General features: G+C 41.3%; 1 protein-coding gene across 1 annotated transcript in view; it reads left to right on the top strand.

Moving 5' to 3' along the window:
- The first annotated feature begins 374 nt into the window (after nt 1–374).
- The window catches only part of MARCO (macrophage receptor with collagenous structure), a 28,004-nt gene continuing 3,376 nt past the window's right edge, over nt 375–25,002 (top strand). The window contains exons 1-16 of the mRNA XM_048486043.1: nt 375–458; nt 1,568–1,669; nt 2,435–2,656; nt 5,290–5,325; nt 6,377–6,430; nt 7,175–7,228; nt 7,334–7,366; nt 8,341–8,385; nt 9,593–9,628; nt 11,035–11,124; nt 13,164–13,271; nt 15,413–15,466; nt 16,476–16,520; nt 18,203–18,310; nt 18,883–18,927; nt 20,185–20,364. Of these exons, the coding sequence (XP_048342000.1) occupies nt 395–458; nt 1,568–1,669; nt 2,435–2,656; nt 5,290–5,325; nt 6,377–6,430; nt 7,175–7,228; nt 7,334–7,366; nt 8,341–8,385; nt 9,593–9,628; nt 11,035–11,124; nt 13,164–13,271; nt 15,413–15,466; nt 16,476–16,520; nt 18,203–18,310; nt 18,883–18,927; nt 20,185–20,364 (1,276 nt within the window). The 5' untranslated portion in view covers nt 375–394. The remainder of the gene's footprint in view (nt 459–1,567; nt 1,670–2,434; nt 2,657–5,289; nt 5,326–6,376; nt 6,431–7,174; nt 7,229–7,333; nt 7,367–8,340; nt 8,386–9,592; nt 9,629–11,034; nt 11,125–13,163; nt 13,272–15,412; nt 15,467–16,475; nt 16,521–18,202; nt 18,311–18,882; nt 18,928–20,184; nt 20,365–25,002) is intronic.

The following is a 25,002-nucleotide window of genomic DNA, read 5'->3' on the forward strand; positions in this document are numbered from 1 at the left end:
CTTCATAGGATGATTGTGAGAATAAAATAAGGTCAGAAGAACCACAAATCCCTCTGTAAAGTCTTTGGAGGATATATGGGACAAAAGTGAAGGGGAATCCATATTTCAGCAGAAATCACCATAGAAAATAATAGTCTTCTATAGGTCACTTCAGTTCATTAATCAAGAACAATACATTGACTAGTTAGAAGTTATGGAGGAAGTGCTAAATATGCCATTTCAGAGTTGGGGTGGGGGGTGGGGTGAAAGCTGGTTCGAAACTTTCCCTCACCAATAGGAAACACCCATATTCATGCATATGCAGTCATTAAATCAGGAATCCCTTTTCTTTAGTTAAAATTTGATCATGGATAACCACGCTTGTTTGAATGATGAGCTCTTCAGTGACAGCACAATGTTGACTCAGACAGCTAAGATGAATTTTGTGCCATCTGGAATTGCAGCATTTGAAATAAGTGGTAAAGTATTTCAACTGACTGATGATGATAGACTTACTGTGGGAGAGATCATTAGTGAAAGAATGTCTGAGCATTTTTCTTTGTAAAGGCTTCATCTGACTTCGTTGCAACACATGGCACTGTCTTGTTTCAATAATTGCTAAGAGAAATTTAGTGGAGTTATCATGCCATTTTAGTGGCTAGCAGTGGGGTCAATGTTCATTTTACATTTAGAAGTTCTATACAAATATACGTGTGTCAGATGAATGGAGAATGACATGCAAATGTATAAATGAGTGTTTTTGTCCAGCAGAACAGATCCAGACCTTAGTGAGACACTACTTTTCTATATGTTGCTGGAAACATGACCAGGGAATTGTGTGTCCCTTTTACAGAAGATACAAGTGTTTTGTACTCAAACATTCAGACCTTCAGACAAATGTACCATAACAGTTTAATTCAGAATTACTTTTTCTTGAATTCCAAGGTAAATCTTATGCCTGTAGTAAAGAAGCCCTGGGTAGTAAGAGTTGTGTCTGTTGATCCAACAGAGTGGACAGACCAAGTGATAATTTGGTTTCACATTGATGTTAAAATGAATTAAGCTTTCAATGAAAATCTGTGTGGGAATCCAATCTTATGAATTGCTTATCATGTGTCTAGTTTGAGTTTTCTCCATTCATTCACTAATATAAATCTATACTGTGTTCTCCATAACAGAAAGATCTTATGGAAGATGGTGAGTCAATGCTGTGTAATGTTGGAGCATTATCCCAATCTACTAAAAAGCCACACACCATGCTCACCTTGCAGAAAAATGCTGGCATGAAACATCTCTAAAACAAGAGATCAAAAGACTTCAGTACACAGAAGATTATATTTGCAGTCCCAATGAAACTTCACAGGGAGTAAATCCCACCAAATAACATGGAGCTTACTTCTGAGTAGACCTGCTTAGGGTTGTTCCCTTTCTCACTTTGCAGAAGAACCCAATCCAATGAGATTTCCTCCAGAGTAATAGAATTCAGGACTGTGGTCTAAAAGAACAATAAATCATACCCTACACATTGATCTTCTGGAAATGACAGGACTTCATTATCTATTTGTTTTATTTCTCCCACAAACCTTAGAACCAAAAAGCCAGAAAAGGTGTTCCAAAAGCTGCAAATGGACCTTTGTTATAGTGTACCTGATTATGCTCACTGCAGGCTTCGGAATGCTGGCTTATACAGGTAATTGATCTTAAATGCTATCTACTGCCTTGGAACAAATCACAAAGATAGTGTATATAGGAAAATTTTCAACATCTTGTTTATAAATTTTGTCTGAAGTTCAGTTAAGATACTTGGAGATAAATGGAGAGTTTGGTACATGCCGCTACAAGGAATGATGTGCTGGATAAGGGGAAAGACACTTGTGCTAAAGAGTTCAAACCATTTTCTCCCATAAAGGCATTGCAGATAAATATGGCTTCCAGGAACCAATTCTTAATTGACTGCTTTAGGGGTGGGTGGATATTCTTAGTCACAATTACCCCAAAGTGTCAGGAAGCACTGCAATAATAAATACTTCCACGTGTCCAAATAAAGCCCCTGCACTTGTCAACATTTCTTTACAAATATAATAAAATCTAAAACATTTGAGGGCATTTCTAGTGTGCATGGCAAAGAAAGAAAGAAAGAAAGAAAGAAAGAAAGAAAGAAAGAAAGAAAGAAAGAAAGAAAGAAAGAAAGAAAGAAAGAAAGAAAGAAAGAAAGAAAGAAAGAAAGAAAGAAAGAAAGAAATAGAGAGGAAAGGAAAGGAAAATAAAATAAAATAAAATAAAAATGGGCATGTTCAGAGATCCTTACATACATTGCATTACCACAGTCCTTCACAGAAAATATAAAATAACACCAGAAAATCAGTACATTTGAATAATAGCTCTTAGAAGAAATAGGTGGTGGGTTACTATCTATCTTATATATTCCGTAACTTCTTGTCTTCAATGTTGACAGTCTATCAGATGCACAAACAGATCGATCAGATATATGAAATCAACCTCCCTTTAACGGAAAAACTGGTGAGTCATTTTCCCAATGGAACAGGACAGATGAAGACTTTTTTGGAAACAAACTTCCAGAGAGGGGAAGGAAGCTGGGTCAGAAATGTAAAGGAAGAAATCCACATAATCAAGCTGAGCAACCAACAACTGCAACTGAAAATCGACAACATTACAGGTATGTCTTCACTTCACCTGCTTGCTATAGAATATTTTACCACTTTATAGCAAGGGCATTGAACACTTAGTATTGTAAATGAAATAGAAGCATATGGATTTCTGCATCTAGATGACAACTATGCAGGTCGCGATGATTCAGCAATGACTGTTCATTTCATGATCATGTGCCTGTCCTGGTTAGATAAAAGGGTTTCTCCACTATTATAACTCATTGTGCAATTAAGACTTGGTGTGGCTGATTTGTTGGATAGCTCTACATTTCAGCAGACTGCAGAAATTCTAGCACAGAAATCTATGGCTCATTCCGCACATGCAGAATAATGTACTTTAAAACTGCTTTCAGTGCTCTTTGAAGCTGTGCGGAATGGCAAAATCCACTTGCAAACAGTTGTGAAAGTGGTTTGAAAATGCATTATTTTGCGTGTGTGGAAGGGGCCTATGTCTCTTTCCTATTTCCATTCCTATTTTCCATCACCACTCTCCTCAATTTTTCCCTTGATGTGAAAAATCAGGGTTCCTAGACAAATGGAGTAGATGGAGAAGATAATGCAAGCCCCTTAAATTACCATGTGATGCCTCGCTCAGCAAGGCTTTGCAAAACCCTGTTTTAAACTATTCAAGTATGTGACAGCTTCATAGCTTTCCTGCCCCATCTTATATGCAACATATGGGCTACACAAAGAACAGGGTATATTTCTCTATTTTAAAGAAGGGAATTAAAGATAAAACTGCAGCAAATGCACGTACAGTACAAACATAAGATCAAGAAGCACTAGAAATTATTACTTCAATTATAGTATCTTCTGTAGTGGCTGGCAATTAGGACTTCAGTTTTATTTTACAATCTGAGCCTTTAAGAGGAAGGAGTCAGTAGCTGTAAGAGAATGTATAAGACTCCATTAATGACTTATTCAATAAAGGTAATGTTTTCTCTAAATGATATCTCTACACTGTACAACATTCTAGCTTAATGATTAAGATGTATGCTGAAACATGAAACAGCTTGCATCCTGCTGGAAACCTGGGCAAACAGAAACATTTTGGCCTGACATCTTATTTAAAAAAACCAATGTAGGTGCCAGGTGAGTCTCAAGGGGAAAGACATTCCATAAGTGAAGTGCCACTAGTGAAAAGGTCCCATCTCTGATTGTCCCCCACCTGACCTCTAAAGTTGGGGCACCAACAGAGGCAGGGCTGGTGAGGGAGATCATAACTGCTGAGGTGGACATGAGGGAGGAGACAGTCCTCCAAGTATAGTGGTCTTTTAAGAGCCATGGGACTCCTATTTATTTTAGCTTATCTGTGATAACCTGATGCACTCTCTTAAGGGCAAACTAAACATGAAAGATGAAAGATTACAACATATTTTAGGAGGCATTTCTAGGAATAATCGCATACAGTGAGCATGCATTTATGTGTATGTCTGCGTTTTCAGAAGCATTCCCTTCCATTCCTATATAGTCAATTATATTTATTATGAAAATATCCACAGACTGCTTTGTAGTTCTGAGGGAACTCACAACACAGCTCACAATAATAACCTTAGCTAAAACAAATCTCTCCCAAGAGATTTAAAATGATTTTTAAATGTCCCCTGAAGGTCCGAATATCATGAAAGTGCTATATAATAACTAAGTAAGCACAATATAAGAACATTAAGAAGAAGCCTAACACATCACACCATTAGCAAATCAACAAATGGGTGGCAAGAGTCCCACAGCTTTCTGGGAGTAAATTGTGGAAGACTAGGGAAGGCAAGGGCAAACCACTCCATAAACTTGGTCTGCCTTATAAATATCATGATATTTCACTGCACTAATGACCCTGTGCTTTCACTGAGGACTAGTTTTACACTTTTAAAAAGCCTGCTTACAAACCACATTCTTGCTGGTCTTCTGGAAAGCTGACAGTAAAGACACAAACAAGATGAACCTCATCAAGAGGCCAAAAGATATATTTGTTGGTGTTGGATGTTGCACAGACACGCAGCACAGGCCCAGTTAGGGTTGTCAGGTCCCCCCCAGGCCACTGGCAGGGGCTAGGTAGTCAAATCCAGGTTTGGCAACCCCTTCAGATTTGGAGATGGAGCCTATGGAGGACAGTGACCTCAGTTAGTTACACTACCATAGAGTCCACCCTTCCAAGCCATCCATTATCTCCAGGGGAGCTGATCTTTGCAATCTAGCAATCAGATATAATTCCAGGAGATGAGTATTCCCAGGTCCCACCTGGAGGCTGGTATCCCTAGGTCAAGTCATCTCTCTTCCCCATAACAGGACATAGCCTTTGATCAGTATACTATCTATTATTTATTTATTAACCTCTAAAAAATGAATGATTATGTCTTTTGGTTACAAAGTAGTTTAAGCATGCACTTACCTCACTGCCATTTGTTCCACTATCACCCGTCTCAAATACTAAACCCTTGAAAGCTTCTTAGAAAAAATAGGGAGAAGAAAAGTATACACTCCATAAAGAGCAATCTGCTTGTAAAGGCAGGAGGCGTAGAGAGCTGGTTTGCCACTGCCTGCATCCACAAGACCGAGGCTTAGTTCATACTGAAGACTTATTTCACAATTGGTGGTGTTTTAAGGTCTGAACGTTGTCAACAGATATTAATATCTATTTCAGAACAATTTGAAGGCAAAAGTATTCCAGGACCTCCAGGTGGGTATATATTTTACCTTTTTTGTGTGTCATCATCATAGCTGACTTGGGGGTTTTCAAGGCAAGAGATATTTGGAGATGGTTTGCTATTGCCTGCCTCTGCATCATGACCCTGGTATTCCTTGGTGGTCTCCAGGTCAAGTGCTTGCCAGGGTCGACCCTGCTTAGCTTCTGAGATCTGGCAAGATCAAGTTAGCCTGGGCTATATTCCACTCTTCACTGTTAACCTTCTCTTGTTATGTTCTAACCCTGATCCCTATAAAAGAGGACAGTTGAATCAGTTTTTAGCTGCTATGTAACTTCATTTAGTGCATAGATTGGGAGAGTCAGGTTAGAACCCCCACTCTGCCATGAAAGCTTGCTAGGCGATGCTGGGCCAGTCACTCTCACACAGTCTATCCTACCTCACCAGGCAGGATAGAATGGAGGAGGGGTTTATGATGCCACTGCTTTGGGTCTCCATTGGGAGAAGAAGTGAAGCATATATATCTAAATAAATAAATAAACCTTCATAAATATTCTAAATTCAAAATCTGGCAGAAAATATCTGTCAATCAAGACTGGCAGAGTTTACACAGGTCAGTTCAAATCTCTGAAGAAGGATTTTTACTAAAATATAAGGTACAAGCATAGCTGTGGAGGCAAAAATACAGAATTCACCTCACACAGGAGTCTGCTAGACACAGTACAGTAAAAACGATGCATCCTAAAAACTGTACCACATAGTTATTTCCACTATTTAATATATGATTGGCTACAGCTGGCTCTTCAAGGCATGATTCTCTGGTCATATATATATTAGGCAGTCTCACCTTTCATATCATAGTTTAGAGGGGAGCTGAACTAAAATGTAAATTGATTCTAATTTGGATGTTGATTTGATTGATTCAATTTGAATGTCCTTGTCTTACGCTAGCTATAGTCTGGGGTCTGAGCTTCTAAACGTACACTAGGCAAACCTGGATTTAGAGTTGCCTGTCTGTTTTCAGTTTCTGCCTTTCAGCATTCAGTAAAATTAAATCATCACTGGGGCTTTTTCCCCCATGTTCAGGTCCCAAAGGAGAAAGAGGAGTTCCAGGAGCAAAAGGTGACCAAGGCAATAAAGGTTCGTTTTCATTCACATTGTCTGTTCATTAAAAGATGCAGAAATGTACTGAGATCCCAAAACTATTTAGTTTGGAGAGAAGACGTCTGAGGGGGGATATGATTGAAGCCTATAAAATTATGCACGGGGTAGAAAATGTTGACAGAGAGAAATTTTTCTCTCATTCTCACAATACTAGAACCAGGGGCCATACATTGAAAATGCTGGGGGGAAGAATTAGGACTAATAAAAGGAAACATGTGTTTGGTTTTGGAATATGCTGCCACAGGAGGTGATGATGGCCACTAACCTGGATAGCTTTAAAAAGGGCTTGGACAGATTTATGGAGGAGAAGTCGATCTATGGCTAGCAATCTTGATCCTCCTTGATCTGAGATTGCAAATGCCTTAGCAGACCAGGTGCTCAGGAGCAGGAGCAGCAGAAGGCCATTGCTTTCACCTCCTGCATGTGAGCTCCCAAAGGCACCTGGTGGGCCACTGCAAGTAGCAGAGTGCTGGACTAGATGGACTCTGGTTTGATCCAGCAAGCTTCTTTTTATGTTCTTAACTGATAACTATATTAAATGTCATGCAATTGACAACATACAGTTGGTGACACAGCTGGGCCGGAAGATCAATAAGGTTGAATAAGAAATCCACAAAGAAGGCTACCTGATTTCTTCAGTCAAATAAGGGACAGAGCTAAAGCCTTGACAATAATTACACCTTCTGACTAGCCAAATGCATATGCTTGACCATTTTTCAGGTGATAAAGGAGACCCTGGCCTAAAAGGAAACAAAGGGGATCAAGGACCAAAGGGTAAGCAAGATACAGTGGGAGTATATAATGGTTTTGAAGAAAACTAAGCTGATTTTCATTTATTATGACAATAGTTAAACACAAAAAATGCATTTGGTATTTCAGGTGTTGGACTTCCAGGACCAAAAGGAGACAATGGTAATTTGTTTCTCTGGCATTATACACCTACCCACCTAGGAAATCCCTAATAACTTTACTGAAATCAGACTGCAGATGTGAGTTATAGCAAGCCAGACAGTACATAGTATTTACACTGATTCTGAGGCAAGAATTTTCCTAAGTCACAAAGAGTACTTTCCTGGAAGAAGGCCTCACAGAATAAAAGGAAATTAGTTCTGAGTAATCTTAGGATAGCTCCTTCATCTGCCTTGTGACTAAGATGCTAGTCTCCAGATGGGTCTGGAGGTTTCTGTCTTTTACAACTGATCTCTAGAACTACAGAGATCATTTCCCCTGGACAAAATGGTGGCTTTTGAGGGTGGACTGTGTGGTCCTGTACTTTGCTGAGGTCCTTCTCCTCCCCAAACCCACCCTCTCCAGTCTCACCGCTAAAATCTCCATATATTTCATAACCTAGAGCTGGCAACCCTACAAAGTTGTGACCCTCATCCTATTAGTGGTATTCATTGTTTTGAAATAAATATATTCCCTTAAAAGAGCAATCAAGGGATATTACGGGAGGTTTCTTAAAGTGAAAGAATACAATTTTTAGTTGATTTTTGGAATAGTACACCTCAGTTAACAGAAAAACGAAGAATACCAAATATCGGTAACAAACTTGATACTTGTGGTACACTGAAGTTACCCATCTTTCAATCTGATGATGGCATCTGAGACATATTTTTGTAAGATCATCAAAGAGTGGTGTATGTAATCCATAACATGATCACTATGACATGATCACAGAAGACACTGCACATTTTGCCCTTGCAAAGCTCACATACAAGTATCCAAACTGAACTAACATGATGTGGAAATGCATGCAACAAAACCAACAGCCCCTTTCTCTCAGCATCGGGGGGGGGGGGGATTAGAGTGCAGAAACCTTGGGGAGAAGGGGTACTTGATATTTCCCCCACCTTTACAAATTTACTTTTTTATTTACATTTTAGGAACTCCAGGAATGAGAGGACCTCCTGGTGTCCAGGGAGAAAAGGGTAAAAAACCTATTTTATCATTTAACTGGCAGCTGTTCTAATCTTGCCATTTTCTTTACATTTTATTGTTTTTAAGTGGTGCTACAATTTGAGGACTTTTTAAATTGTCTTCTGCTAGTTGAATTTCCTTGTGCCTGTTGGTGGTTTTCCTGTTGGTGGTTTTATTTATGTTGTCTTTTGATGACATTGGCCTTTTCCGCACAGACCATTTAAAACATTTGGGGAATGTTTTGAAAAGAACTGTTTTGGCTTTTTTTTGTCCACCAAGCATGAAAAAACAAAGCATTTGGGGGGGAAAGTTTATTTTTTATTTTTTCCATCTGTTTATAAAGAGTTCTTACTTTCGTTTTTGTCGTTTGTGATTGCCATTCTGCTGCTTCAGTTTGATTCTACATGCTGCCCACCATTTTCTGAGTTTCCCACAGATGTTTTCTCTGCTGGCATCACACCTGGGCAACATTTCTGTGTTGAAGTACACAAACCAACTCAGTTTTGTCTACCAATTATGGCAATGTGTCATTCCCACCGCCTTTTTCAGTGAGGTATCTTCAAAGCTACAAAGACACTATATGAGAGATTTGTCTTCATAGTTTCGAAGATACCTCACTTAAAATTTTTAAAAGGGGGAAATGACACATTGCTGTAATCAGCAGGCAAAACTGAATTTGTTCATGTCCTTCAATCGCTGAAATGCTGCCTAGTCACAATGCCAGCAGAAGAACATCTGTGGGAAAGATTCAGAAAATGGTGGGAGGCACAGAGAATCAAACTGAAGCAGCAGAATGGCAGGCGCGAGAGGCAAAAAGAAAAGTGAGAGCCCTTTACAGTTGGATGGGGGGAAAACGTTTCCTGCTGTCCACACAGCAAGCAGGAAACATTTTGAAAAAAGCTTCAGAAAAAAAGTTGCTAGTTTAGCAGTTCCAAAATAAATTGTTTTTGGGAAAACTAAAATATTTTCCAAATTTTTTGCACAAAAATCTGTTTTAAAGTCCTGCAGGAAACGTTTTATTTTCTGACCTGAAAAGGTTTTATTTGTGTTGTGTGGAAAAGGCCTTTGTTGCCACACTGATGTTTAATTTTTGTAAAATTCTTAATAGATATCCATAAGGAATAGCAAGGCAGAAGTGTTCTAGATAAATAAAATGGAGCAACAGAAGCTAAAAAGTCACATCTTTTTGATGAATTGTGTTCTTTCCTTTGATTTTAGGAACAGCAGGACCAAAAGGAACCAAAGGAGACCAAGGTTTGCTGGGTGTTGATAGGTTTCCCCTTCACCAGTTAAGCATTACACCACTAGATTCTACACATTTATACATCCATGAAAATACTTTTTTGTGTTACTCTCTCATAATTTCAGGGCAATTACTACAGCAGCATGGTAGTAACCAAGATTTGCACCAGTCCACTAGGCATCAGAATTTGTCTCCCTTAAACAAATCTGCTTTCTCTTACGAATGTAAGACTCTAAGAGGAGCTCTGCTGGCTCAGACCAAAGGTCCATCTAGTCCAGCATGCTGTTTGCCACAATGTCTAACCAGATGCCTCCAGAAAATCTACAGGCAGGGTCACAGAGACCCTAAGCCTCTTTTTATTTTTGTCCCCCAGCAACTAGCACTCAGAGGCCTGTGTCTTAAAGTTTGTCCCCACAAAACAAACACTCCTACGTGCACATATAAGACATCTGATTTTCATCCACACAGACACATTTTCAATAATAGCCAGTCAGATGCCTCTGGAAAGATTCCCTTTTAAAATGTGTCATATAAACATTTCACTAGATATACACGCCAGGTGTGTATATTTTGGCCAAATAAGAAAGGCTGGGTTTGGGCCAGGTACAGGTTCAACACAGGAGTGAAGTCATGGTGAAATGGAACTTTCCCCGCAGCAGAAAATCCATACCTGATCCTGGAGGGTGTTGTGTCTGTGCATTTGGGTTGCCAACCTCCAGGAGGGGCCTGGGGATCTTCCAGATTTACAACTGACCTCCAAGCTACTTCAGTTCCCCTGGAGAAAATGGAAGGTGGGCTGGAAGGTGGGCTGTATAGCATTGTACCCCACTAAGGCCATTCCCAAACTCCACCCTCCCTAGGCTCCACCCCCAAAACCTTCAGAAATTTCCCAACCAAGAACTGGCAACCCTAGTCTTCACACTTAGATTTATATCCTAACTTACCATATTTATCATACCACCTTTGAAGAATCACATCTCCAAAAGAGTTATATAAATATTACAAAAGGGAGAGGATTTAGATCAGTGGTCTGCAACTTGCGATTCTCCAGATGTTCATGGACTACAATGGGCCATGGTGGCAGGGGCTGATGGGAATTGTAGTCCACCAACATCTGGAGAGCCGCAGGTTGTAGACCCCTGATTTAGATGGTCTCTGCATCAGTCTCAAGCAAGGAAGTGCAAATGGGGAGGAGAATCAGCAGATGGCATAAGCTTCTGGCAATAGGATCTTCTATGGCAGTCATTGCGTAGCTGCAATCACTATGTGACATCCTTGGCCAGAGTCATTTAAGTCCACAGTCTTCAGGCCACCTTTCAGACTAGTTCCAGAAGAAGTCATTCAGAATGCTTCAGGGCCTTCAATATCAGAACTACAGCCACAATGTGCACAAACATATTATTTCATTTTCATCCAGGTCTTTCAGGTGAAAAGGGAGAAGCAAATCATCATGTGCTTACTGGACCAAAAGGTGAACCAGGAATGAAAGGAGAAATGGGATCTCAAGGTATGATTTGCCAAGCAAGAGCTTCATAAGAACATAAGAACATGCCAGCTGGATCAGACCAAAGTCCATCTAGTCCAGCTCTCTGCTACTCGCAGTGGCCCACCAGGTGCCTTTGGGAGCTCACATGCAGGATGTGAACGCAATGGCCTTCTGCTGCTGTTGCACTTAAAAAGCTTCATGTTGTACAAATAGTTTTAAGTAGTTTCTAAGGTAACTGTCTTTCCAGCAAATGTTTTATTTGAATTAGAGATGAAAATCTGACTGGATGTTCAGCATCCACCACCTTCTGTCCCTGTTTCTGTTGTGTTTACCACAGAACATGAAGGCTTTATAGTAGTTCCATAATGAATGGGAAAGTAGAAAGTATGGCTTCCTTTCCCCCAGATGACAAACTCTGCCTGCCAAATATCCTTTCACTGCATGACTATAACTTAGCCCTGGCCTCTTTCTTCCTGGCCTGGCCTGTGGTTTTCAGACTGCTGGAAATGGGGCTCACTTCTAAATGTAGCCTATTTTTAAGCCACTGTAGTGCTACAGGCTGCTGGCAGTGTTGGTCTGTGAGGCAATGGGCAGAAGCTGTGTCTAGTGCTTCCCGTACCTTTGGTGGCAGAGCCAAGCCCCTAAGAATGAAGGGAGGGGTGGGGGGTGGGGAGAGCATGTAGCAACTTCACCCTCTCTTCTCTTTTGCTGCCACTGTGGGAGGTGGGGGGAAGCAAGGCCATTTCTGCCAGCTTGGGAGTTTAAACCTTATGACCCACCAAGAAAGTGGAAGGAAGTGGCAGGAACTTTCAGATCATGGCTCATAGTTTAAGAACGTCTTCCTTAGACAGAGAAGGAGACAAATAAATAGTGAGCAAGTCAAAAGTTGCACATTGATGGTATGGTCCCATGTCTGAAAAGGCTGCTGTTGTAGAAGGCATTTGCCACACGGTGACTGTGAGAACTAGAAAATACAAGGGGTTGCAAGCAGTTCACTGGGTGGCATAATGCCACAGTCTGAATGGCTGAAGGTTCAGGAGTAGTTAATAGTGGACCACAACATAGGCACAAGAGCCACGGTTAGTGGGAAGACAAAACCAAGACTGACAGCTGCCCAGCCAAGACCAAGCCTGACCTAAAAGGCTTGAAAGCTCTCTTAGGTCACGGGGAGCCAAAGGGTCACTTGAGTGCATGGGGTCATTGTGCCATCAGAGAGGATACTGAAGCCCAGAGAACTTCCTCACCAATGCTGTCAAGTGGCTTACTTCTTAGGGTAATAGAGTACAGAGACAGAGGTTCCCAGAGGGATTCCTGACAGCCACTGGGCAGCAGAGTAAAATGTAGATTTGAGCTCTTGAAGGAACCCTGCAAACAAAGGCCATGCAAGATCGAGCTATGATACCTGCCTCCCATTTGTGAATGATTCATGGGGGGGGGGGGGAGGAGGATTGGACTACTGATGCTTCTGAGTTGCATTTCTATTCGTGTGGGGCAGAGGGTTTCGCATAATGTAAAGCATTCTTTACATTATGTCAATATTAAAAATGTTGATCAAAACAAGAGACTGGTTTTCCCCCTCGACTCCCATTCCTATCATATGTACCATAATTACTGACTAAACACTGGAACTGTTCCTTTTTGTTCTAGTACAAGTCAGATGCATCCAACAGATTGAAAATTGACAGATGGGCTATGAGCTATTATATGACAGTGGGTGAAGTTTTTTCAGTGAGGACTTTCTCTAAGATGGCAGCCTGTAAAACCACAGTCGGTGCTTGTAAGGACCAATTCTGAGGACCACATTTTGCATTCAGGCTGAAAATGTAAAAGGCTCAAGAGCAGTAACAACCGACCAGTCACAAAACTATCCCTTTTTGGCTATGTGATAGTTCTCAAAAATGTGGCTGCTAAATCTTCCTAAATCCTTGATATAGTGCATAACAATATAAATGTGTATAATATAAATGTGTACCTGAGAACAAAGGAGAGGGTACAATAAGTTAGCAACATTTCCCCCTCCCCAATCAGGCTTAAAATCTTAAATGAGTTTTGTTTAATAGGCTTTTCAGGAATTCAAGGAAAACCTGGTGAAAAAGGAAATGTGGGGCCACAAGGACTGGCTGGTGCTGCAGGGCAGAAGGGTGACAGAGGAGATCGAGGCGATCAGGGTAAGAGCACAAGTCACAGGACCAAAGTGTTGATGCCATTTTGAGACTTATGGAATAGCCTTACTGAACCAGGCAAGTGGCTGATGGAAAGAGTGGACAACGTCCTATTGCCTGTATGATTTTCTGTTCTGTTTATAATGATCCTTAGCATCCTGGTATTCTTTGTAGCTCTCCATGTGACACAGAAGCATTAATGTATTAGCCAAACCTGTATGCTCTCTGTCAGGTATGGTGGGGCCCCCAGGAATTCCTGTGAAAAGGATACACTACATAGCTGTGTGTTTTCTTTCCTCTTTTAAAAGATGATTTTTTTAAAAAAAATCTGTCCTGCCTTTATTCTCTTAGGGAACTCTTATACAGGTCTTTCCTCTAAGCACTGACCAAATAAAACACCGATTAACGTCTCTAAGGTCATTTCTACATGGTCCAAATATCCCAGGTTGAGCAAGGGAAATTATCCCGGTTTGGCCACAAAGTTTGCACGGTTCCTGTCCTAAAGCGGGTTTATCCTGAGATATTTCCCTCCTCCCGGGATTTTAAAAAATCCCGAATTGAACCCACTATCATGCAAACACCACAGGAGCAGAACCAGTTTATTTTTCCTGCCCAGCTACCTGATCTCCTTGCCCCGCTTCCCACCGCCCGATCTCCGCACCTGACATCATGTCAGTTTTCAACTTTGCCAAGCCGCCCACCATTGCAGCCCGCCCTTCCCAAAACGTTCCCCCAAGCACGTTTTCTGCTTATGGTATTGACCGGGTATCATATCACCTGGGTTAATCAGGAGTGGAGTCCCAAAATGTCCCCGTTTTCTTTTCTGTACATGTACTGGTTGCTCGGAGTGCATAGCTAGGGAGATGTGTACTTTGGACCAAATGTTAGTGGGCATATCACGAGGTGGGGAGAGTCTCTCGTTTTCCACAAAAATATGAGAATGTGAGTGGGAATGTGATGTTGTGCCCCAATGTTTTTTGCTACCGCTTGCTGTGTTGAGGCCTGCACCAAGCCCTATCCAGAACTGGAAAAAAGGGGGAGCTTCATTTCCCCCCATTTGCACCAGTAATTCAAAAGGCAGTGTGGAGACGTTCATTCAAGCTGCCACCCAAAAACAACAGCCAATCAGAACGTGGGACACCTGGGATGTTTGCACATGCGTGGATACACTTGCAGTGTAAATACAAAAGACCGGGGCTTGTGCGAAACAAATTGGAGTATTTCCTCCTGGTCTTCATTCTATTCCTTCACAGAAACAGGCAGCCACGTGAAGGGAGAAACTGGGATGAAATAGACCTGGATTGTAAGATACCAATTGTAACCCAGTATAATTGTGCCATGCAGAAACAGCCTAAGTTGCTGTGTCATGTATTCTCCAGTTAGACAGGAAATTTACCTCGCATAACCTAGCCACATTAGTTCTCTAAAGTAATTTCTAATTTCTACATTAACATGATAAAGAGAACACTTTCCTATGCCTGCAAAAACTAGAAGCTGATCAGCTGTCAGTGCCTGATTAACAAATGCTTCTGCTTTCAATTTACTAACTGACCTTTTGCTTACCACAAGCTGTCAGTGAACTGAGTTTCTACTTCATTGTAGAAATTAATTCTGAATTTCTGTGACCTTATCTATTCCAACATTTGTCAGTCTACTTGATGGATTTTCTGTCTAAATCTGTGCTCATTTACATAAGTGTGAATGGAAACAAATCTGGAGCAGGGTGGTGTGAAACTACTCAATGTGAACCAGACCATGGTCTCACTTTGTAATTGACCTGTGTTGTGAAGCAACTTTAAGAAAATGCCACATAAGCCTGCAGAGCAATTTGTGTATTGCCCCGTCTGCAAAAATGGTGTTTTATTCTGCAGGATTAAAGGATGAGCTTTCTAAATCTTTCCTTACTCGCCGGATATAGACCAGCTCTTAATTTTCTGGCTGTGATTCTTGAAATTTATCCACAGTTCACTTTGGTTCACTTTAAAGGTGTGGATGGATTCATGGGTCCTCATGACCTTCCTGGCATAAGAAGTACACCAGGAGAAAAAGGACAGGAAGGAGCAGGCAATATAACAATATTTTCCAGTCTGTTGAAATAGTTGCTTTAGAAGTGCTATCTGACACATACTTCCTCTTTTTTCATTCAGGGCTTCTAGGACCAAAAGGAAATCAAGGGGAAAAGGGTAACAAAGGAGATTCTGGTAAGATGGAAGTGCTCAGTTCAGTGTGTGAAGAGCTAAAAATAACACAAAACGCTTAAAGTTCCCTTATTTCCATGGGAAGAAAGCCGCTAATAGGGTTAGCAACCTCCAGATGGGTTCTAGACTTCTGGAGTTACAGTCATCTCCACACTGCAGACCTGATTTCCCCTGGGGGAACAAGACAGCTTTGGAGCATCAATATTATGGTATATGATAGAGCCTAGGAGACACTTATGTCATAGAGTCACAGCACATTCACACTGACCTCTCTCTCCTCCACAAATACCACCTTCTCCAAACCCCCCCCCCCCCAAAATATCCTGGAATTTCCCTATCTGGAGCCAGTAAACATAAATATCTTCCATTCCACTGGAACTATATGTATGAAATATTCCTTAATTTATCTAATGTTTTAGGCCACTAAAGGCACTGTGCTTCACAAATCCCGGAAGAATTTGGAGCAATTTAGAATTTTATTTCTGATTTATTGATAAATGGAACTTCATTTACTTCCTCTGCAGATACTTGCTGAAGACATTTCACAATGTAAAATAATACAATACAATAATTAAAAACAGAATAATAATAAAAAATGACAAATAAAGTTAAATTTAGCAGCTTAAAGTAGTATTTTTAAAACAATAGGCTACAGCAGATGACATGACATGATAGCCTTTATTGGCATTCCAAAATACAATAAATACAATAAAACAATAAATACAATAAAACAATAAAACAATAAAACAATTGTCCAATCTGCTACAGCAGATGATAAAAACAATTTTAAAAGATAGGACACCTGAGATAACAGCATAGTTGACAAGAACTGTTTTGATCTGACTGTACAGGAAAGTGAGGTAGGCTCCAGGCAGGCCTTCAGGAGTAGGCTTTTCAGTCTCCATATTCAAAATGTCTGAATACATTTATTAGACTTTTAAATATCAGGTAAAATTTTGATATATTTTTTGGTTGCTAGCCCTTTAAAAGCTATTTTTGAAAATGTTTTTAGGCCTCCAAGGAACACAAGGGCTGAAGGGAGATCAAGGCGCTTCAGGTAAGGTGGAGTTATTCTGTGAAGCAGAAGAATGAGGGCCTATTTGACAAAAACGGCACTGTAAAAGAGAGGCCTTTTCAGGCACCATGACTATGAGTCAACTGGAAGTTAGAGAGAGCAGGAATAACCCTCTGCTCTGTTCTTTTCTCCCTCAGCTGCTTTCCTACAACAAGGTTCTTGGGTGTGTACTTGCTAAAAACAGCTGTATGAGGGGAAATAGTGTAGGGACAGGAAGGGCAGAAATTACCACCCAGCCACTGTGAAGCAGTGGCTGCTCCCCCAGGTGGGTAGCAGGTAAGTAAGCCAACCAAATGACAGATCAGAGAGGAGGAGCAGGACTGGGCACTGGAGAAACATCAATCAGTGGAGTTGTAGGAGGCCTGAACTCCTGGCTAGTCAGAAGGCTATAGTCAAATACAGCTTGCCAAAGATGATTCTGGTTAGAATGGGGTGCCTCATGGGCTGAAAGGACACAGCTGAGTGGGGCCAGTTGGGGTTAGGCAGGAAGAAGAGAGAGTGGGGATGAGAGCTGAAGAATCAGGGGAGAGAGTGTGGAGCCTAGTCAGAGGTGTGAAGTGGATAGGAGACAAAGGGGAGAGAAAGGAGAAGGTAGACCCTGGGGAGGACGTGTTGCCAAACACACTGGGCCAGATTGCCATATGCACCCTGGGCCTAGGCCCGTGGTGGCGAAACTTTGGCACTCCAGATGTTATGGACTACAATTCCCATCAGTCCCTGCCAGCATGGCAAATTGGCCATGTTGGCAGGGGCTGATGGAAATTGTAGTCCATAACATCTGGAGTGCCAAAGGTTCGCCATCACTGGCCTAGGCAATCCATGAAGGTGAGCTATACTTAAGCATGGAGAGCAAGAAAAAAAAGGGAGTCTAGAGAAGTAGTCGATTGTAAAATGAGAACCAATAAGACTCTTTGGTTTAAAATGGAAAAGTTATTAATAGCTTCTTTCATGCCAGATTCAAAGAGTTATGGGTCCTGCCCATGCAAATGCCCACAATGACCAAGGAATCTTTCCTGGCACCCAAGTTTTCCAGGTGAAGAGAGAAGCTGGCATGTGGCCCCTCTCAAATGGGCATCTCCCATATGACCCTCGTTAAATGACTGTTCTGTGTGCACCACTGGATGTGTGCATTACTTTTTATGTACATATAGTTAGCACTGCATAAATCCCATGTAAGAGGGAACTTATGCCCCCCCCCCCCCCCCCCCCCGCTCCCCCGCATATTTTCCCAATCTGGAAAAGCTCTGGTAGGACACCATTGGAGGCTCCACATGTCCTGATGAGGCACATACAGTTTTCCCAAATGAGGTATCTCATAGGTTTCCCTTGAACTTTTTCAAGTTGGGGAAATTGTGGTAGTGGGAGACCTAAGACTCCTCTCCCTGTGTGTAACCTCCCCATCGAAATCAAGCCATACACCTCTAGGAATCAGCTCCCAGTGTGGAACTCGCAAAATACATCTGATTGCATGGTGGACCAGGGTAAAACCAAAAGGCTTTGTAACATCACTAGACCCTGGCCAGGTTTTTTAAACATATAAACTGTGATTTAGTGAAATGAACACAGATAGTAACCATAAGATGATTGTGTGGAATGCTTTCATAGCCTGATAACTATACTTTTTCATATTTGATAACAGTGATGCACTAATTCCTTTTCTTTAGGCTCCAGAGGTCTGCCTGGAGAAAAAGGAAGTACAGGAAGCCCTGGGTATCCTGGACAGAAAGGTGAACCAGGAGAAAAAGGAGAAAGGGGCTTTGCAGGACCTAAAGGTAAAAACAAACAAACAAAACCTTTCATTGTATACAGTTTTAGTAGTACCTGGAGCTTTAGTATTGATCAGGACTGGAATTCAAAATTATCTCAGGGATTCTGAAAAGGAGGATGAAAATAGCAAAATGGAAAGTCAACATACAAAGTGCAAAGTAATCCATAGGAAAGATAAAATAAAGGTACAATTCCTCTGTACATAAGGTTATTTGCCTCTGCATTAGAGTTATCAGTAGTTATCTTTCGTTCTAATGTGAGCAAATCGTGATGAGCAAAAATGCCAGGTGGATCTATACATTTCCACCCTGTTTAGTTCAGAAAAGGAAAGAGGGTGAGGAATTTGCACATGATTTTGAAATCTGCAAGAAGAAGAGGAAACTTTGCAGGGCTGCCTTGATATCCTAAATGAATGTGGTTAGGAAATCAGGCAGTGCATAGGAACATAAAGGAAAAAGAGCAACTTGTGTCTTTGGTTAACGGACAAGAATCTTCACTACATAATGTATTATTGTTAAAATTACAACCAAATGATCTGGCTATTTGAGCAAACGTGTTCCTTTTGATGTTCATTCAGGATCCACTGGGACAGAAGGGCCCAAAGGTGAAAAGGGTGCTTCAGGTAATTATTAGTTTTTTTCCCCCTTTACCTTACCAAATTAGGCAATAAGTTACCCTATTCCAAAGCACTGGAAATTCACTGGATGTATCAAGTTCCATATGATCTGGAGTTAATCTATCTTGTTCAATATCTTACTGGACCAATTACACAGGCAGAGTAAGGAGCTATCCATAGAGATGTTTCAGCTATTGAAATTAACAAGGCAGGGACTGACTGCACAACGAAATGGGGAGAGGGAAGAAGAACAAAATAGAAGGTCGGTATATTGACAGACAGACAGACAGACAGACAGACAGACAGACAGACAGACAGACAGTCAGTCAGTCAGTCAGTCAGTCAGTCAGTCAGTCAGACAGACAGACAGACAGACAGACAGACAGACAGATTTTTTCCTTTGTATATCATAGGGCAAGATTCGAAGGCCCAGAAAGGGTTCAAACAGACAAGATTCAGATCATACATCTAAGTCCATCCACAATGTCCACGCAGCCTCAGTTTGCCTTGAGGTAGTGGGAAAGGAAGGCAGGGTATGTTGAAGGTTTTCCTGTGAAAACTGTTTTCTTCTTTAAAATGTTTACAGTAAACCCAAGTGGTGGTCGAAAGGTTAAACTTCCTTCCCTGTATGCCCTCATGGCAAATCATAGTTGTATGAGCCTGCAATTTGTATTTTCAATGCATGATCTTCGGGCTCAGACAGACAAAGCAAAGTGTTACCTATTATGCTAAGATAAGTTTGATTCCAGTGGCACTTTTACAACCAACAAAGCTCTATTCTTGGTATAAGTTTCTTCAGGTACAATGAAACAGCAGTCACCATCCAGTATGTATTGGTAGAGGGTGGGGAGGATGTTACCTGGAAGGACTAGTTAGGATCACTATGCATAAGTAACTGAGTGTTAAGAAAGACTGGATCAACACAGATGGTGAAACCTGTTTTATTGTGCTGTGTGCTAGTTTGTGACCATTCACAGGTTTCACCATCTGCTTTACCTTCACCCTCTGGGTTGACTGGGAAGCTGTGAAGAAGCAGAAATGGATTATTTGTGAGATGTGAAATAGGGGGTGACAAGTGAAACCTGTTGTTCAATAGGACCACATAAATTTCAGCCACACAGTGTGCATCCTAGCAGTCACTGTATTTGTAATAAAAACGGAATGAGAGAAAACGTATCCTGCCAACACATACTTTGGCCAATATCATGAGATCTTGCCTCTTTTTTTTTTTTTTTGATGTACATAATTTTTTTAAAAACTCAGCACCAGAAAGAAATCCCAACATCAGACTTGTCGGAGGACTTCATCGGGGCCGTGTTGAAATTCTGCATGCTGGGCTGTGGGGTACAATATGCGATGATAGCTGGGACAAAAGTGACGGACTGGTGGTTTGCCGAATGCTGGGATACTCTGGGGTGGTCTCTACTTTTTCCGCAGCTGCAGGTAATTTATTAACTGAGTTCATGTCTAATTTATCCAAGTAAAAAAATGACAGATTAATTTCAACTGTGTGTAAAGTGTCATCAAGTTGCAGCCGACTTGTGACAACCCAGTGGGGTTTTCAAGGCAAGAGGCTAACTGAGGTGATTTGCCATTGCTTCCCATCCTCCCATCCAAGTGCTAACCAGGCCCAACCCTGTTTAGCTTCTGAAATCTGACAAGGTCAGGCTAGCCTGGTCAGCGGCATAGCTCCAAGGGGGCGGGGGGGGGGCGCAATGCACGGGGTGCGCGAGGGTGGGACGGGGGTGGGACGGGGCACAGGGTGCACCGGGCGCTTTCCCCCCTTGCTACGCCTCTGAGCCTGGGCCATCCAGGTCAGGACTTATTTCTGCTACTTGTATCCAAAACTAGTAAGATGGCAAGAATCCCAGTAGGTCTATGGAGGCAGCATATAAAATCCTCTGTCATCCAAAACATGTCACTAGAGTCAATGCAAATCTCAAACATTCTTGCCCAAGATGGTTAGCCATGCATCCTACCATCCTGTGCATCCATCCATCCATACATACATAAGCCTTTATTGGCATAGTCAGAAAAAGTTACATAAATCAGGAACAATTGCATGGATACATGATAGATAAAAGGCCCCACGGGGAGCACAACAAATACGTTCTACTGGGAATTCTCAACTATCTCCGCAATGAAATTGGCGATCTCTTCACAAAGACCAGGGTCCGAGTTGTTTAACAATAGAGATAACCTAATCAGATCAGGCAGCCCAGATTGAAAGAAAAAGTGTAGGTTGGTATATTTAGATCTGATGTTATCAAATCTGGTGCAGTGCAAGAGTTGGTGAGTCAGGGTTTCAACCACATTAAGTTTGCAACTGCATAACCTTGCGGATTTTTCTAAATTGCTGAACCTACCCTTTAATAGGGCAGAGGGCATAACGTTAAAACGCGCAATGGTAAGAGCTCTCCTTGCGCGTGGGTTCATTAAGGTATGGAGGCAATAGGCCATACGTCTCTGCTCAAATGGAATTAGGAGTTGTGTTGGAGAGCAGGTTCGTTTGGCTGCTAGATGCAAATTTGCAAATTCTAGATCTAAAAGCCAATCTCTGAGCCTATTGTACGCTTCTGAATAGGACATTAGGTAGAGTGTTTCAATAGGCAAGCCGATGGAAATAATCTTTCTCTCGATTCGAGAAAACCAGGGGTTAGCCTGCGTGTCCTGTAGTGTCAATGAGACAAGGGAGCGTTCAGATGGCAGGTAGTGAAGGTGGAGCCAAAATCTAAAGGCTCTAAGCCAAGCTTTATGTTCCAGGGTGTTTTGCCCCAGTTCTAAACACAGGGCTGCGTAAGGGACGCAGTTTGGAACTCCCATTATTTGGTGGAAAAACTTGGATTGGGGGACATTCAGAGCTTGGTTCACTGCTTGGATCCAGATGGGGACCCCATAGAGTAGTTGGGATTCAACCTTTGCATTGAAGATCCTTAGTGCAGCCGGAACAAATGAGTGCCCTCTGCTATAAAAGAATCGAAGGATTCCAGAGATACTAGGGGAGGACAGAGTGAGCGCTGCCTTTTGGTGCAAGGACCAGGAAAGATTGTGTGAAAAGGTGATGCCAAGGTATTCCTGTGCATCCTAAATATATTCTCCTGACCAAAGACTGAAGGAATTTTTTTTTAAAAAGAATTGCCACCAGGAAACCCAGGTTTCACCAGTGAAACATAATGCACATGTTGCATAAATGTGCTTCATTCTTTATTGTGATGATAACATTTACATGTCTGAAGTTCATTTCAGGAGGGTAGCAGTGTTAGTCTGCAGTAACAGAATGAAATTTGAGTTCTGTAACACCTTAAAGGCCAACAATTTTTTCCAGAATATAAGCTTTTGTGAATCAAGGGCCCATTCCGCACACGCAAAATAATGCGTTTTCAAACCACTTTCACAGCTGTTTGCAAGTGGATCTTGCTTTTCCGCACAGCTTTAAAGAGCACTGAAAGCAGTTTGAAAGTGCATTATTCTGCATATGTGGAATGAGCCAAGGATTACTCTGAAGTTGTTTCAATGCAATGAAATAGTAAAGGAGAAAAAAGTATTTAAAGCATACAAGGGTTTTGCCCAAAAATTAAAGGGTTATGTTGAATATGCAACTGTTGCTCTGCTGTTGTGTAAGATTAAAAAATATTTCCCAGACATTTACCTTAGATGAAAATGGCCTTTTCCATGAACTTTTTCTCCAGCCACACTTTCTGTGTGGAATGTGCTTACACAGGCATCATGGTCACCTACTGGACAATGCCTGTGACATCATTTCCCCACCCTCATGCCCATGCCATTTTGTAAATATTACAAAAGTTCGACTTTACTGGATTTTTTTAAAGACGCAGAGTTTTCCTTTATTCTATATAAATCATCAGGATACTTCAAAACCTTTTTAAAAAAAGATATATCATCAAGGCTACACACACCCCCCTTCCATGAATAGGATCTGCCCAGTGATGGGATTCAAATAATTTAACTACTGGTTGTTTACAAGCACCATTTTAACAAACAGTTCTGCCGAAGTGGTGCGAACCTGCTGAATCCCACCAATGGATTTGCCATTTTTTTAATCCTTCTCCTAAAATACTCATTGTTCACACAGTGCTCCTATTCACAGCCTGATCCTGTGCATTTTTCTTATTTGTTGACTATATTTGTGGTCCACTTTTCTCAATGAGATTCAAATAGTTTACACAGTGTAAATCAATGCAATCAATCAGATGAGATATCTAATAAACAATGCAATAAGACTAGGATTAGTGTAATTTGAAACAGAACAAAAATCATTACACATATCTCAAACAATGCAGAAAATGGTGTTGCAGAAGTAGAAGAGGCAGAACTTGAGAATGAGTTCACCAATGCTATCTTCTAGAATTGACCCTGAAGGTAGGAGAAGAACCACTGTAGCACGATGCCCATCAACCTGTTTCCACAGAACCAGTTCAGCAAGATACCATGGTCTATAGTATCAAAAGATGCTGAGAGATCAAGGAGAATCTACAGAGTAGTATTTCCCCTGCCTGTCTCCTCATAAAGATCATCCATCAGGGCGACCAAGGTTTTTTCTGTGTAATACCATGCCTGAAACCAGATTGACATGGGTCCAGAAAATCAAAGATCCACAAGTTTTGTAGAATTAAAGACTCCACCAGATGTTCTTCAAGTTACATCTTCCAACACACTTATTCACTGAACACTGCTTTTTCCAAAGTTCATAGGAGTTCATTCTCATGTTCCGCTCTGTCTCTCGCTCCCCTATATTTCTGGGCTCTTGCTACACCTGAAAGCAGAACTTCCTTAGTTTTCTAGAAAAGCTGTTCTTGCAAAAAATATTAGTCTTTGTTGAAAGAGCTTCAGCGACAGTTCCACACTTTTGGTTATTTGGTTCAGCATTATTTACAACAAGGAGTCCTTGTAATCCTTAATTACAAAGTCTCGTGTCAGTGTCTGCCCCATGTTGATAGGAATTTAAGGGCTGACATGAAAACTGATCCTTTTGCATAACAGTTCATGACACATATTACTTTCAGATTGAAATCTGTAATGTTTGTGAACTAGGAGCATTTGACTTTGTTCATTTTAAGTTACTTGGTTGTTATGTTTTACAAAAAAAAGGTTATGGTGATTTTCCATTTTGGCATTAATGGTAATTTTAATTTTTGATCCCAATATGAAAATAAAAGTGGTCAGAGGAAGGAAAGATGGGAGAAGCATCAGCACATCCATAAGTAAAAGAGTAAACTTGGAAGCCAGTAGAAAATGGGCCTCAAGAAATACAGAAATGGACTACTCAGAATCATGCCTAATAATCAAAATAGTTATCTTCGGCCCCTTCCACAGAATAATGCACTTTCAATCCACTTTCACAATTGTTTACAAGTGGATTTTGCTATTCAGCTGCACAGTGCATTGAAAGTGGATTGAAAGTGCATTATTCTGCATGTGCGAAAGGGGCCTGCTTATCCATTTCCCACACACATCTTTTATTAAGAACATAAGAACATAAGAACAAGCCAGCTGGATCAGACCAGAGTCCATCTAGTCCTGCTCTCTGCTACTCGCAGTGGCCCACCAGGTGCCTTTGGGAGCTCACATGCAGGATGTGAAAGCAATGGCCTTCTGCGGCTGTTGCTCCCAAGCACCTGGACTGTTAAGGCATTTGCAATCTCAGATCAAAGAGGATCAAGATTGGAAGCCATAAATCGACTTCTCCTCCATAAATCTGTCCAAGCCCCTTTTAAAGCTATCCAGGTTAGTGGCCATCACCATCTCCTGTGGCAGCATATTCCAAACACCAATCACACGTTGCGTGAAGAAGTGTTTCCTTTTATTAGTCCTAATTCTTCCCCCCAGCATTTTCAATGAATGCCCCCTGGTTCTAGTATTGTGAGAAAGAGAGAAAAATTTCTCTCTGTCAACATTTTCTACCCCATGCATAATTTTATAGACTTCAATCATATCCCCCCTCAGAAGCCTCCTCTCCAAACTAAAGAGTCCCAAACGCTGCAGCCTCTCCTCATAGGGAAGGTGCTCCAGTCCCTCAATCATCCTTGTTGCCCTTCTCTGCACTTTTTCTATCTCCTCAAT

Source organism: Sphaerodactylus townsendi, linkage group LG02 (assembly GCF_021028975.2).
Source record: "Sphaerodactylus townsendi isolate TG3544 linkage group LG02, MPM_Stown_v2.3, whole genome shotgun sequence".
Classification (NCBI taxonomy): Eukaryota; Metazoa; Chordata; class Lepidosauria; order Squamata; family Sphaerodactylidae; genus Sphaerodactylus; species Sphaerodactylus townsendi.